General features: G+C 54.0%; 1 protein-coding gene across 1 annotated transcript; it reads right to left on the reverse strand.

Moving 5' to 3' along the window:
* Positions 1-8,669: 8,669 nt before the first annotated feature.
* Positions 8,670-15,053, reverse strand: SEN1-1 (Helicase SEN1; the record flags this gene model as incomplete). The annotated part of the gene is made up of 5 exons (XM_037327510.1): positions 8,670-8,753; positions 8,805-9,023; positions 9,097-10,900; positions 10,949-14,638; positions 14,695-15,053. The coding sequence occupies 5 exons, from the start codon at positions 15,051-15,053 to the stop codon at positions 8,670-8,672; spliced, it is 6,156 nt and encodes a 2,051-aa protein (XP_037174692.1).
* Positions 15,054-16,213: the final 1,160 nt, after the last annotated feature.

The raw sequence follows: 16,213 nt of genomic DNA on the forward strand, positions 1-16,213 counted from the left end.
TCCTGGGGTTCGTCGTGCTCGAAGACGGATCGTTGTTCGGAGCGCTGCGGTGGGGGTGAGTTTGTCCGGAAGAATTCGATCAGGTCGCCCAAGCCCTGTCTGTCGTTGTTTTCCCTGGCGCGAGCGCGGACGGCGCCCCATTCGGAATCGGAGTCCGCGGTGTCGATCCGGCTGAGTGCTTGCGCAAAGAGATCGTTTGATGATCTGGCTGGGCGCGGAGAGAAACCTCGTTCGCCGTCGCTGCCGAAGCTGCTGAAAGTTCCCCGCCGACCTCTGGTTAGGGAGAGGTCCAGCCGAGGAGGACCCAAGTTCGTTGACACGGCCATGACCTCGGAGTCCCTGTGGATGATGCTCTCGGAGATGGCCATTCCGTCACTGGCGGGAGGTCCAATAGTGCAATTGACTGTCCTGGGATGACATGCCCAAGGTTGCCACGGTAGACGGGACCTGAAAGTCCAAGTGTTTGACGAAGCAGTCGTACAGTTGTGGTGGGTTTCGCGACTCGCCTGCGGCGTAGCAAGCTATGTGTGATGATGGTACGGGACGTCTGGCGACACCCGTCAGTGTAATGGGATGATAATCACGCAACCAGGATGAGGGAGATCAACCGTAATTTGCATCCAGGGTCCCAAGCTGTCGTTTACCAGAATAGTAGGTGAAGAGCAGAAAGAGAGGGGGAGGGGGATGTAAGATGAAGGATGGGGGAGATCAAAATATCAGGGTTCATCGAGCAACACCTCGAGAGACAGGACCATCCCTCGGGTCTCGAGCGCAGGATGGCGGACGGCAGGGATCGATATATGTTCTGGTCCGGCCGGGTTCCCTCTCAGCGACCGTTAGAACTGAGCGAGGAGAGAGAGAGAGAGAGGGAAAAAAGGCGGGAGGGGAGACAGACGGTGGCAGACGGAGGCAGTGGAAGCGTCAAACCATCGCGGGGAGGCGTCCGTGCAAAATGATGGGAACGAGGGCTACAGAGGACTCAGGGCTTGCGCCATGGCCAGACTCTGTGAGGAAGAAGACTGAGGGACGGGGGAGGGGGAACACACATACACAGACTCACAGCTGCCATATTGCAGTGCCCATAGACACACGCGGTGGGTGTCCAGAGAGAGAAGTCGAGCGAAGAGAGGGGACCAGACGAGACAGCAACAGGCCAGGGCAGATCAAGGGAGGAAGAGGGCGTCGTCACTAAGAGTTTTAGACCGTCGTCTAGGGGCTCGGGCGGAGAGTGGGCTCGTGGCGCTGAGACTTTGGGGTCGGGATAGCCTCTCAAGCGAATTTGACAATGCTATTTTCTTTCTTTTTCCTCTTTCACGGGCCAGGCGTTGTTGAAGGGAAAGAAGACGGTCCACGAGGTATTCCAAGACATTGGAAGCCCGGGCTGCTGGCTTCCAGAGTGTGTGTCTGTGTGAGAGACAGCGAGAGAAAGAGGAGGGTGCTCGCTGTACGCGTTGTGTACTGTCTTGGCCCCCGGAAACGATCAAAGAGGAAGGAAGTCGAGCCAAGGAAAACGTAAAGTGACAAGCGCCACAATGGAGCTTCATGTTTCTTTTGCCGGCGCCTTGCAGACCGGGCTCGACCAGTGTGCCGTGCCAGTGTCACTTGAAAACGACAGGGCCACTCCCACTCCTCCGTCTCCCATATTGGGGGTCGAGGAGCAAGCAGGTGGAGGCGTAGAAGTGAAGACGAAAGAAAGGCCGAAGCTGCGACGGGGGCGGAAGACCTGAGCCCGTAAAGTTCCTCAATTGGCAGGCGGCCCCCGGGGGGCATCACCGTGCGGCCAGTAGTCTGGGACAATCATTGCAATAGAAGTTGCCTTTTCTTTTCTTCTTCCTTTCGTCGGCTGTCAGTATGGCATAGAACTTCTCCGCAGACAGACAGACAGACAGACAGCGCGGCGGAACGAAGCAGCCGCGGTGCGGTGCATTGCGCTGCGTCGGAGTTGAGCAAAAGACAGCTGTAGAGGGGGAAATCCGAGCGAGAGAGAGCAAAAAAAGAAACCAGACGATGATCGACCAGTCTGGCGTGCGTCGGACAAGGACATGGTTGCTCGGTTGGGGGATCGGGGTGGGAAGTGCCGCGGAGGAAATGGGTGGCCCCAGGCCGCTGGGTGACCCCAGCAAGGGATATGCGGTAGGGATGTTTGCGCAGGTCAGCGCAGTGGCATCAGCCGGCGGCCCAGCGATGCAGCACCCAACATTAGCAGCATGCAGCAGCGCGCGATCCACTGCCTTGATATGCGCTCCAGTTGGTGTGCTGCAGGGGTAGATGTGCCCAAAGTGCATTCTTATCGACAGAACTGTTAGAACAGGACTCTCTTCAGATGCAGACAGGAACGACAAGTGAGGTCCTCTGGCGTGTCTCTTGTTCCGACCACCTTGCCGTATGACGAAACTGGCAACAGCAGCCTTCGTGTCCCGTCTCAGATGAAGGGGGCTTCTGGTTGGGTAGTTGCTGTTTCTCATGTCCGCTCGTCATACTGGACACACTTGCCAGTTATCCGTGATGGCGTATTTCTACTTGGATTTAGAAACCAACATGCCTTCGTGGAGGTCTCCGCAGGTAGGAGAGGCTTGCCGTTGATCGGCCCGGATGGGAGCGTCCACCCACCAAACACGATATGCCGAGATTGGGACGCGCAGAAAAGGCGGAAGAGGCAGAAAGCGCAGTCGGACTACTCCTTGGTTGGTACCTAGGTGATTGCCTTACCTAAGGCATTATGCGACGGGGCTTGTCATATAAGGTAATGGAAGGAAGGGGGCTAGAAGAGGTGGCTTGAAGGGTGCCCGAGCTAGGCTGCGAACTGCATTCATCGCGAGCAGGCACGCTGTGGCTTGTGGCTTGCCTTTGGCTCTGTCATTTCTCTCTTTTTTCTCTCACTTAGTGACTGGGAACGCAAGATACCGCTCGCACCATGGGATACACAGAGATGCGGCAATGCTCGCGTGCAATTGCTTGCGGAACCTGTACCAAGTGTGTAGCCACCAGCATTGGGAATACAAGCAATGGAACGTGAGTGAAGTGACATCGGCTATTCTTTCGGCTGAAGCAGCTCCCTCAAGTCGCACCTTCACGTCGTGTGCCGCGTCTAGCACCTTACGTAAAGTGCCTTAATTTCCAGAATCAAACTTTTTCGAGATTCTGCCTTGAGGTTGGAGGAGAAGGAGCTCTCCGTCCCACCGAGGATGGAAACGTACAAGTAAGCGGGTCCCTCACTAACAGCCACTGCAACAGTCAGAACCAAAACCAAACCGTCTCAACGCCGTCAACGGGCTCAAGCGTTAGCGGCCCCCTTAGCTCTGCACCCTTCAGGCACACCAGAGGGAGCCGAGTTCAATGCTCACGCCCAGCTTCATTCATTATCATTACCCTGCCTTAAGGTACCTTAGGGTTATGTATGGTATGATGCGAATGGAGTGAGCACTTGATGAATGCCATCCGAGTTATGTCCATGTTCAATACCAACGTGAGATTAGCTCATCTCAAGACACGCGCCGAGAATTATTCGTCAGACCAACCTCACAAACCTTACTTTGGATCACATTCCAACCACAAGGCTACTTATGATCGCAGACATGAGATGCCATCAAACACGCCAATCCGGCATATCGAGGTTGGCATGTCGTCAGTTCTGCCTCTGCAGGGCATCCATCCAGATCTCCCTGTCCATGCCCTGTGCAGCTGAATGACGGCCCTGCCCTTGCTCACATCATGCCGCCGCCGATGTTACGCTGAACATCTCTGCCCCCCCCCCCCCAAAAAAAAGGCCCCAGAGGACCCCAAAGCCCCCCAATTGGCACTCTGCAATGCACCAAAAGACGATCCATGCACAAAAAAGCTGCAGTGCACATCCCGCTCGCTAAACTTATCCCAAGATCCAGGTTCCGTCCGTCGTCGTTGTCGTTAGGTTGTCGTCGTTGCCCGGGCGGATCCCCGGCGGGCTCCTCCCTGCTTTCTCCAGATCCACCCTCCACCTCAGTCAGGGCCCCCCCTGCTCCCCTCCGTATCGCCAGCGTTCCTACCCACACGGCTCGATATCGGTGAGGTCCCATTTTCCCACCACGACACTCCCTTCTGTGCCCCGTCCCTCGGCCTCCATCCTGCTATCCCTCTCCTCCCATCCACTCCATCGTCCCCGACAGCATTCCCAGATCGATAGATGGTGATCCCGATGTGACTCCAGAGTGTCATCCGAGCCCCCAATCCCCGTCCGACTATTTCCAACCGACCTGAACCTTCGGCCTCATCCCGTATCGTATCCCTTGACCCTCACACATCGCCCGCCGCCCTGTATGCCTCCGTCAGCTCCATCGCCACAGCCGCAACCCCTCACAACCCTCACAACCCTCACAGTTCGCCGGCCCGCAACGCTTAGTCTCCTCCCGCACCCGCCCTCTCGCCGCCGAATGTCTCTCCTCCCCAACCAGAGCCGAAACATGCGCCCTCAAAAACAAGAAACTCCCACGCACACACGCTCACACGCTCACAACGCCGCAGCCTGCCAGCCCGCAGGCCGTGCCGAACCTGTCCGACGCCAAACACCACCACCCAAACTCCCCCATTTCCAACCCCAAGGAAAAAGGCCCAAGACATGGCTAAATCGCAAGGATGTTCAGCTTTACGATTCCTGGACTCACCAGAGTTTGGACCAACTCTTAAGTGAACAGGGGACCCCCCTTCCTCCTCCGCGCTCCTCCTTACCCATCCACCATGATCCTCTCCACCCATCCCCCGTCAAATCCGTCAACCAAGGTGTGACTCCCGTCAAAACCTTCAGATGGCAAACAAGTGACAGACGTCTTCCTTCCTCCACTTGGTCCGTCCTTCCTGGCCCCCATCAATCCCCCATGCATCAGTCACGTAACACCTCATGTCTCTCCTGCTCGCAAGAAGTGAGTCAAAAATGACTAAAGTCATTCGAAACATCTTCGTAAAAATCTAAGATTCAACAGCAAAAAACAACGACACAAAAGAAACAATTTCCATGGCTGGCCTGGACTGGGCCAGAATAACTGTCCACTCACTCTCATCCCGCTTCCATCTGCCTTTGCAACGGCGGCGAGACCTTATCCGACTCTCCAATGCCATTGAGACACACAAATAAGGAAAGCCATGTGGTCTCCCGCTCTCCGCCATAACCTTCTTTCTTTCGCCCGTCAAATCCTTCTTCCTCATGTTTCTTTCCCCTTCTGCTGGGAAAGCCAGCCCCCCTCCATCATCGGTGTCGAAATGTGAAGCTCCAAGTGTAGCTATTTTCATCCCACCCAATAGGAAAGCTTACAACTTTCGGCCGGCCCTCGGACAGACGCCGTCGCCACAGCGCCGCCGGCCCAGTCTTGCCAAGTTTCGATCCACACATTCATACGCGACTACTCTTGCGGGCTACCTGCCAGCTTTGCCCCAGAAGAGTCTGGTCTGCTTTGCTGAGTGTGTCTGATGTGGATGTTTGCACCGGCGCGCATGTTTCTTTTTCCAACCGGAAAGCCTGTCCCCCGACGCCGCAAAATCGAGACTTGGTAAACGGCTCTTGAAGCCTTCCGTCTTGACGGTAAGCGCGGCGCCGGCGCGACACCCGCGGGTGTTTCATGTGTGAAAATTGTAGGGTGCAGTTCCTGTTTGTCCCATGCGGGGGAGAGTAGCGGGCAACTTGGCAGCATGTTGTCATTCATTATCGTAAAGAGATGTAGCTAGTCACTCGCAGATCAAGTACGCCGCATAGAGCCATCTCCATTATCGTCTCTGCCGTCTCTGCTGTCTTCTCAATCGCCGTCTCTTTCGTTATCTATGTTATCAGGGTTGGCCCTGCTGCCTCGCAAGTTCACTCGTCACACGTCAGATACTAACTAGTAAGGTAATCTCTTTCGCTTGATAGGGAGTTCTGTGATAATGAAGCTACACGACGTAACGCATCAATGGCTAGAAGATACTGTGAAGGATTCCCTTTTCTTTGCCGCCGCTGCGCTCCCGATGGTCTGTTCGATATGGTAAGTTTCTCGCTCAGTAAGCTGCAGATCTGCCAGGACGTGGCGAAGCTACTGGCACCACATCCTTCGATCAAGTCTTGCGGGGTTTACCATAAACACAAGCTGCTTCTGATTTCGAAAGCAATAGTAGAATCTCAAAAGCCGAGGCATGGTTAGTGGAAGTCCTGCCTGCACGGTTCACCGTACATGGATGTCGTCTTGTCGAGAAAGATGCACCTCAGCATTGAGATTCGAATCCTCCGTGGTTTTCCCCAGGAGAGCCGTACGCGAAGTGCAACAAGAGAGCCCATGTGATGACCAAGTATAATGGAGGAGCCCTTGAAGAATGCCCTCGTTTAGGTACACACTGCAATAGGGCTCGGTAATGCAACTGGGTTGTTTCTGAAGATCGTGAGGTTGGATCCGGCCAGAGTCGTGCTATCATGAAATGTAAGAGCCTAACACTGGGTCTTGCCTAAACTGGGTGAAGGTCCCAAAATTGGCGACTGCGGTCTGAGTTGGTCCAATCAAACGCGGTACGGCCTTGGGGCGGCGCGACGTCCTGATAGCGAGCAATTCTGGCCCTATCTAAGCGCTAATCAGCCCATTCCCAGGTGAATTTCCTGTCACCTTCAATACCTACCAACAACATGTTGCGCCGCTCCCACAGCTGTAATCTGTCTGCGAAGTCGCCGAGTCAAAGATGGTCTTAGAGAACATCTGTTCGTAAATGACGATGCTGCCGTCATCACGGTCATGGTGCAGACTGGCCGAGGTGCCTGACTTGGCCACGGCAGAGCAGCACCTCATTAGCTGCAAAGTCATCTTCCATCTCGTCGAATTCAACAGAGTTATCAAAAGAGCGATTGTCCTTGAAAATTTGAATCGATTTGCAAGATCTTTCTGATGCAAATAGCAGGCTCTGCCGGCACTATCAACAAGACTAGCTGCCGACACTTCTATCACACGTCCCAGCCAAGCTGCTAATGCGGTGCTTGCGCTTCCGACTCCTAACCAACCCATCGTTCACATTCTTGTCATTGCCGGCCCCGCTCCTCCGCTTTTCGCCCTCGGGGCTGGTTCCTGGCACTCTCACGCCTTTATCCCCCTGGTCGACACCTTCGTGCCCTCCCTTCGCGGCACTCATTCGTACGGAGAACTTACTAATAGCTTCGCTGATGCCTACACCACCGCTCCTTACGACGCCCCTTCCTCCGCTCCTACGGCAGCGACTTGCAGAGTATCTGGACAGTATAAAGCTCACAAGGACGATGAGAAACAGGAGCAGTGATGCTCAAGACATCATCACCCTACGATATTGAGTAAAAAATATGTCGTCGACGTGCTCGCAGCTCCTCAATGCACATTCAAGATCATAATAAAAACGACAGACAACAGTATACAGCCTACATGATGTGAGAGCCACAAATGACAACTGCTGCAGAGGGGTTGGATGTCCTATTCCATCGCAACCAATGACAATGACATTGGTCGTCAAGAGAAGCATGTCACCACCGGGGAACTCTCCCGGCAAGCCCGCAAATAATACTGTCCAATGCACATATTAATTACACATCCATGGTCCAAGAGAAAAACCTCATCTCAACAGAAAGATGCCTCCAACCTCGACAAGTGATATCGCTGCGGACGGTCCTCAACCACTCGCGTGCGCGGGAAATGGCATCTCAAGACGCGTCAACTGTATAAAATTATGCAGAAGCCGCATTCAACGTCGCGTTCTCAGCTCTCCCAAATGTTACGTCGTAGGTTGCTTCAAAATGTCTCACACATCCTCAAGGTTCCGAAGTGACGGTGTACCTCCCCAAACCACGTGTGGCGTCGATCACCCATGATAGAAAAAATAGCCAGCGTCGTTGCCTCCTCCACCAGATGGTAGAAAGGTAGGTGAAGTGGCGGCAACAAGGAAGCGGAATTGAAACGGCATTGGGCTTGCTTGCTTGCCTGCGGCACATTTCAGCTTATTCTTCTCACCCACCGACAGCCACGCGACTCGCGATGGAAATTAGAGCCTAGGCAAGTGAGTCCCAGCTGCTGTCTCGCCCGCCGCTGCATGTCTTGGCCCCGACTGGAACACCTTTCCGCTTAACTTGGCCAAAGCCAGCCTAGGGTGGAAGCGTCTTGTTGGGGCCTGTCTTGGCCATGCGTCGTCCTCTGTGCCCGTCATCATCTCACTCTGTACGTCGGCGTGGCCTTGCAGGATCTACCTCCAGTCCTAAGCAGGAGAAAAGAGGCCGGGAAAACTTTCGCCTCGTCTACTACTGCTCCCGTGACCTTAGCCCTCCCGTCCGTCCCCAAAAAGTCACACCACGGGAGCGCGGGATACTATCCCCAGCCCCTGCATAAGTCGCCTCACCAATCTTCACCTACTGCACTGCCTTGCCATGCCATGTCACTGCCGCCTTCCTCTTTTCCTGCTAGTACATACAAAGTTCCGCGTAGTAATACACTAAAGACTGTGCCTTCCCGAGAATCAAGTTCTCCCAAACTCATGCATATCCCCATGGCTAGTCCAAAGATCGAGAGGTGACACATGTCGCCTTCGCAATGCTAGATGGCCCCTTGCCTAGACCTGTAACGCCAGGGGCTCGTATTGCCCCTTCTCTCTGATGCAAAACCCTTGAACAAATCCAGCCCGGTGTAGAGTTTACTCTAGAAATCAAGAATCGTCGCGCGTAGTATGCTCCCTTAGCGTCTGGGAGGCTTTCTCTGGATGAAGGGATCCGCCTTTGCTTTTTTCCTGTGAATAACAGGTCCATTGGGCCCCGGAGGCTGTTCAACGAGTCAGCGATATCCTTAAAGATTGGTGCTTGATTGACTTACCCTAGGAGGCAGGTTGCGGTTAGGCATCATCGGTGAACTCGAAGATGGCGTCTTCGAACTCGACGGTGTCTCCGCCGGCGGTCGTGCAGCCGGTGTGAGGCCGAGGGCTACCATAGCAGACGGGTCCTTCGCCTGTTGAGGCTCCTTCGGGGCGAAGTTCATCGCTTTCGGTCCAGTCGGCGGCGGTCTGCTCAAGGCTCGGTTCTGTTCTGTCGTCACCTATAGTTGCTGAGTTAGACGCTGATATTGCAGGCTGCGTGTTTTCATGTTTGTTTGTGCTGTCACTACATACCCTCTTGGCTCCGCGTTGCGCATCGCCAGCATCTGACGGTCGCTTCTTGGATTCTGGCTTTGGCGCCGATGACTGAATGATTGGGGGCCTGTCCGAGTTTCGAGAGGAAGCAGAAACACGGCTGGGAGGTTGTTGTGGGGGCGGAACTGCCTTTCGCGGATGTGAGGGTGGAACGTCCGTCATGTCGACTTCTCGGCTGGGAATCTGTTGAGCATTCTGATCGGTACCTGAAGCAGAGTTGCCTGGTGATGCTGGTTTTGTCGGCGGAGGCAGAGGCTTCATGGAGCTTGGTTTGCGGAGCATGCCCATGATGTCGCCCTTGGTGTAAAGAGCTCTCTGTCTCGCGTTCTCAATGAGCTTGTTCCAAAACTCACCCTGGACAAGCGCTCTTGAGTCACCCAGAATCCACAGCGACGACTTTGCACGCGTCAGACCGACGTTCATACGCCTGATATCTTGCATGAAACCGATACCTCCCGTAGGGCTCGCTCGAACGCAGGAGAAGATGATGATTTCACACTCTCGGCCCTGGAACGCATCGGTCGTGTTGAATTCGATATCATCAGTGATACCGTCTCCGTATTGCCGTCCGAATTGGTAGCGAAGCTCTTGCAGCTGGGCTTTGTAAGGCGTGATAATGCCGATCTTGCCACGGATATCAGTCTGTCTGCCAAAGTCTGCTCGGAACCGTTCGTAGAGCTGCATGGCAACTCTCAGTTCTGCGTGGTTCACTAGAGAGCGACCCTTGTTGCCCTTCTCCTGCGAACCCTCAACGTCGAAGAATCGGTAAGGGCCAAGAAGGGCACTGGCGTGCCAAGGCTGACGACGAAGATCGGCCATATCGTCTCCGTCGACAAGCTTGCCCTCGTAGAATTCCAGACTGGGGAACCGGCTGATCTCCGGGTGCATTCGGTACTGCCGGTCGAGCATGTGGATGTAGTTGGGGAAGTTGCGCTGCATTCGGACGAACAAACTCTGGTCGTATCCGAAGCGCGCAGCAGACTGCGAGAGCACAGTTGGCGGCAGCTGCTTTGGATCACCGACCAGAATGCACTTGGTGGCGCCATACTTCAAGGGGATCAAGGCGCTCAGTTCGACACACTGCGCGGCTTCATCGATGATAACCGTCTCGAACTCGACGTTCAAGTTCTTGAACATCTCATGACCACTACCGCTCAATGTGGCGCACAGTACTTGTGCTCCGTCCAAGACCTCTTGTTGAACCTGGCGACGCCGGATTTCAGCCTCACGAGTTGCCGTGTTGCCGCTTGCCTTTTCCTCGTCGATCTTCGCACCGATATTGACTTGAACTCGCTTCAGCTGGTCAAAAGACCTCTGAAGGGCTTGAACGACGTTGCGGTCGCCGTTAGCGCGAGCCTCCTCCAGCTTGGGCCGGAGATCCGCGAGCTCATCTCGAACCTTGGCTGCATCCTTGTGCATCTTTTCGCGCTCCTCTCGAGCCTTATTTCCCGTGTTGTCTCCTTCCAGTCGCTGCTTGACAAGCTCATCAAGAGTGACGTCGCGGACAGCAGCGTTGATGGCATCGCTTCGACCCAAACGCAACACATTGATCTTGTGGAATGATCCAGTCATCGTCTTCACGCCCTGCTTCAGACGTAGCACCAGTTCGTCAACGGCCGCGTTACTGGGGGCGCACACCAAAAGCTTCTTGGGCATAGCATTCTGGTTGGCTTGGCCAGCGGGAATCTTCGGTTTTATCGCAGTTCCTTGAGGCTGGATATTGCCTGTGAGCAGCGAGCCAACCATGGCCACGATGGTCTTGGTCTTGCCTGTTCCGGGTGGTCTGTACAGCATTAGCACTTGCCAAAAATATGGGTATTGAACAACTTACCCCTGAATGAGGGTAAATCCATCATTGTCCTTGGCACCGAGGATAGCTTTGGCTTGACCAGGATTAAGCTGGTAGTTTTGCATCACGCGGTCGACAGCTTCGTTGCCGTATTCCAGGACAGGAGATGGTTCGGCCTTCAGGACCTCAACCATGAGATCGTAGTACTGCAAACTCTCGAGCGCAGCATACTCTCTCTCAATTGTCGTCATATTGGTGATTTTGACAGCTTGCAACTCGGACCCATTGTTGAGGGCACCGGCAACGATCAAGGGGTTGTTTTTGCTATTCAAGCGGTAGGTCACTTCCAGCCTATCTTTCTTGTAGCTGGTCTTCCAGATTCTTGCCAGAGCATGAGGTTCAGCGGTATCAGTCAGGGGATTCCTGCCCGTTGACAGAAGGATGATGTCACCTTCGGACAGCATCCTCTCCTTATTTTCGGTGGTGGGGATGCTGGCGGTCACTTCAAGGAATTTGTCGACATTCATGCGAGACGCAATCTTGAGCCCATAACTCTTGGAAGTCGTCTCGTCTTTAGAAGTCACGAAAGATCTCCAGGCTTCGGAGATGAGAAGACCAAGGAAAGTCTGCTTGTACTCCCCGGGATGAGCGTACGAATCTGCCACCCGAGTGCAGGCAATGGATCCTGAGGTTGACGGGGGGTCATTGCCTTCATGGAAGATATCCCACTCCAAGATAGCCTGGTGAAGCTGGTCCATGGGGGGAATCAAACGAGCACGCATATCTTTCGCGGATCGCTGCACCTTTACCTTTTTAACAGGACCGCGAGTCTTCTCGAGTAGTGCTCGCTCGCGGCGCCTCGTGGCCTCGTCCATCGCTTTCTTGCCTTGCTCACCCTTGTTAAGGAGATTGTCGAGGTCCTCGTCCTCAGAGTCGTCATCGTCTTCCTCGTCGCTGTCAACCATAATCTGGCTCTTTTGGGGTGCGTGCTCTTTTCCAACGACACCACCGAGACCCTTCAGACCTGAGCCTTCGCCAACATTGAGGGGACCTCGAAGGGCCTTGGCTTTGGCGATCATCTCAGCGTCTCTCTTTAGCTTTTCTGCCTTGGCCTTCTTTCTCGATTCAATAAGTGCGTTCTTTGATGCCATGGAGACTGCTGGTTCAGGTCTCGACTTCAACGCCGTCAAGGACGGCTTGGACACGGTTGAGGGGACCTTTTGACGAGCCGCCATTCTATCCAAGATTGACCGGTTCTTGTCGACCGAGCTGCTGAGTTCCAGAACATCTTGCTTGTTTGATCGACTGGTGAGAGGTGTTGAGGTTCCGGATTTTGACCACGCATCGAGGGAGCTCTGCTTCTTTGGTTTCTCGGTCTTCGGAGCAGCACCGATTTGAATAATTTCGACCTCGTCGTCCTCTCCCAGAGACTTCAGTAGCTCTGCTCGTTGTTGATCACTCAGATTCGTGCTGATCGGGTACCTACCGTTCGAAGCCTTGATGCACGAGTCTTGGACAAACGCCTTTGGCTCGCCCGGGATTTCGAGATCATTCTCCCGAAGTCGGTTGAGCAGCTTGGCGACCACCTTAACAGTCACCTCAACCAGGTACAAGTCTCTCAAGCGAAGCATTCGGACGATGCCATTCAGATGACGCTGTGGCTCCTTCAGGAGCAGCTGCATCTTGGTCAGGTCTTTTCCTTGGTTTGAGGGGTTTTCACGCAAAGCTGAAGTCAGCAGGCCGTCCTGAGCCAGCAACCCATCCGCCAATTCAATGACGTCTCTGCAGAAGTCCTGCATCACCTGGATTTCAGCCTGGTGCGACCAGCTCCCGGTAGACTGAAATGCCAACTCGATGTATTTCCAGTTGGTACTCCACCACAAGGTGACCGCGTTCGACTCCCCTGAGTCCAGAGTTTTGGATCTAAGAACACCGGAAGACAGATCGCTGAGGCCTTTGAGAACATCCTTGGCGGTGTTGATGACATGGCGTGCAGGTCCCCATGCCAGGTTGCTTGGCTCCATAATCTTGCGCGTAGCGAACACCATGGAAGACAACGTCGTGCTTAGGTGGCGCTCCAGTAATGCCGTCATAGCTTCGGAACGAGATGACGTCTCGGTGATTGTCTTGATGAGTTCAGAGCTCGCGCTACTAATGTCGTTCTCGCCATGGACGGTGAAGGCAATGATGGGTCGGATAGACTGGCCACCAAGACACAGCTTGTCCAGCTCCGGGACCGTAAACTCACAAAGTCGCTGCATGACTCTGCTCAGTACTTCAGCAATTTTGGCGAATCTGGTGTTGAAGTCCTGTCGAGCCTTGTCGAGTTTGTCAGGCTCCTTTCGAGGAGGACGGAATTTCTCAACATTGATGAGAGGCGCCATCGCCATGAGCATGGTCTTCGCCAACGCAGACTGTCCACTGTAGAGGTCATCCAGAAATGCATCCCACAGGTCTGCTGAATTCCGCGTGACAGCCGTCTGGATAGCTGCATGATCGTTCTTACGGAGTTCAAGATGCTCTTCCGCAGTAACCCGAGAATCTAGGGTCAGGGCAGCACTGATGACGCTCAAGGCAGCTTTGGGCACCCCCAAAGTGTGTTGATCCTGGCTTCTTGTATGCGCTCCGTCCCTGATGACGTCCTTATGTTTGATTGCAACGTTGAGAATCGAGTTAATGTAAACGGATGTTGTTCCCGAAATGACATTGACGGACGGGTCCAAAAACGTTCGAAGGACATGTTCAAGAGCGTCCAAGCCGGCTCGGATACAGGCGGCCTTCCCCTGCTCACCGATGCTGGGCTCGTGGATTATCTGCTCGAAGAGAAGATGAAGCAACTGCTCGCAGGCGTCGCCTTTCTGGTTGCGGCTGAGAGACTGGATCCAGGTGTTAATCCACGACGTTGTAATGGACTCGACGTCTTCGGAGTTGTCGTTGGCTTGAATGGCGAAGGTGAGCGACTGGGAGAGGAGCTGCCTGAACAGCCGTGTTGACAAGACCTGCTCGACGACAACGAAGGGTCGTGCGTCGCCGATTGTGTCCCAGAAGGCCTGCCGAGATGTTTGCAGGAGAGCTGTCAACGCCTGAATGACAAGAAGCAAGATGGCTTCCGACTCGCATCGCATATGAACGAATAGCAGGTCGTAGATGCTGGGCTTAACTTCCATCCCACGAATGCCATGCAGCAGAAGTCTTTCGTCGAGAGCCTTGAGAATCCAGTTTATCGCTCTCCAGAATTTTTCGATCGTGGGGAGGTTAGTGGACTGTTCAGGATGTAGCGCGGCGACCTCCTGGATTGCCTGAGCTAGGTTGTCATGGACAGCCCAGTCAAATTGCTCCTGTGTGAGTGACTTTGGCCGGAGTCTCTCCCAAGACTTTTCTGCGAATTGCAATCTTGTCTTGTCCTCATCGAACAGAAATTGGGTCATGGCCGGAAGGAGAACATTTTCTCCAAGCTTCAAGGGTTTCTTGCCAGAAAGGCGGACGAAGACGTATTGGAAAAGTCGGCGCTTGTCTGGCAGACTGACGTACGCCATACAGCATAGGGCTTCGTAGACAGTCAAAAGCACGGCGCCCTGATCCTCCCCAAGGTCCGCTCTCGAAAAGGCGCGGCCGTCAGCCTCAACCTTTTCAATGATCTTTTGTGCCCACTCGAGGCCCTTATCTATGCGGTCGAAGTCAAAGGTGTGGAGACAGTTTTCGATGCCAGAGACAGCGTCCTCGGGCCATTTCCTGCGAGAAAGTTAGCATCAAGCTCGCATCTGGGCAATTTTCCAGCCAAAGCCTACTCAGCAAATACCCGCAGGTACTTCTTGCGATGCATGTGCCAGTTCATGACGCACTTGTCGCAGTTGTGAAGGTTGATGGCCATTCGCTTTCCCCATTCTTCCAACCAGACACCGGCCTTGTCCTTTCCGTAGGCAAGAAGAAGGCTAGTCCAGTAGACGATGTCGAGACGCTTCTTCCAGGCCTCGACTCTCTCCTTCTTCTGCAGGGCAGAGATCTCTTCGCCGGCCGAGTCCACATCATCGTAATCCTCGTAGTCGTCTTCGTCGACTTTGGGGCAGAGCAGATGGACGTCTGGCGGGATTTGACCAAACTTGCGGAAATTTTCTTCGAGGATATCCTCGACAGGTTGTGCTTCCATTTTATCGTAGTGTTTGTGAGCACGAAGGCATGTCGTGATGGGTAGACGGCGATGGCAGATTAAGGGAAAGTGTATCGAGCGCGCAGCGTGCGATAGGTCGGAGATGAACGGCGCCCGCTGCGGTTCGCGCGCATGAACGCGAGGCGAGCTTTCGGTGTTCCACAGCGTCGAGAAGCTATCCAGACCTTGCGAAAAGGTATCGCGGTGAGTGAGGTCGAGTCGTCGTGTCGATGGATCTTCCTCTGCGTTGCTCGGTTTTGGGGTTGCAGGAGGGAAGGTCGAGGGTGGGAAGGTCGCCAGCTAAGAATTAAATAGATCGTCGAGCAAAACAAGGTGGGAAGGAGTACAGGACTGGACAGGTTGATCGTGGAGCAAGGAAGGTAGGAGTCCACGATCGTGGAGGTGGTGGTTGCTGGGTGGCAGAGTAGGCGACGGGTGTTGAAAATGTAGTGGGCTGCAAAAAGTGCAGTGACACGCTCCGGCCCGGCTGGGACGCGGCCTGGCGTTCAGAATCCCATTAAACCGCATCTAACGTGTCGACAGGGGGTGCAATGGCAAATGGGTCCCTTCACAGCTGCCTTAGGTAACTTTGTACCTTCTGCAGGTTACGTCAGGCATTTTCGGTGTGACCGGTCGATGCTTCAGCACATGTGCCACTGAGGCTTGGGCTTCGAAGCACTGACCACATCTTAAATCCCACCTCACCACCAGGCACGAGTTCATCCTTGATCTCCAAGCCTCCCATTCTTCACAACCTCGTCCCTTGGTCCTCTGTCACTAGATGAGATCTCGAGGATGAGCTTTCCTGATGGTTCAACAAAGTCTCTTTAAGACTCTCTGTGTCTTCTATGACAATAACAGCACATTGGGTCAGTAAAGGAAGTATCCCTCTTTCGACCATGCGAGGTGTTCTAGAAAATGCCTAAAATGGAACCCGTCTGGGAATCTGTCTATCTAGCTAATATACACATGTGTGTCGAGGAGAGAAGAAGCAAGCTATAAATGACGTGATCAAAGAGCAATTTCCCCTTTTTGGGCACCAAAGTAGGTCCAAGTCCTGTGAGAGCACCTGTCCGAAAGAATCGCAACCGCTGGAAATAAAAAGAGAAAAAAGAAGAAAAAAAGAGAAATCGCCTCCTTCCAAGATAATCGACCGCTTC

Source organism: Colletotrichum aenigma, assembly GCF_013390185.1.
Source record: "Colletotrichum aenigma strain Cg56 chromosome Unknown KSG_Cg56_contig08, whole genome shotgun sequence".
In the NCBI taxonomy this organism is placed as follows: domain Eukaryota; kingdom Fungi; phylum Ascomycota; class Sordariomycetes; order Glomerellales; family Glomerellaceae; genus Colletotrichum; species Colletotrichum aenigma.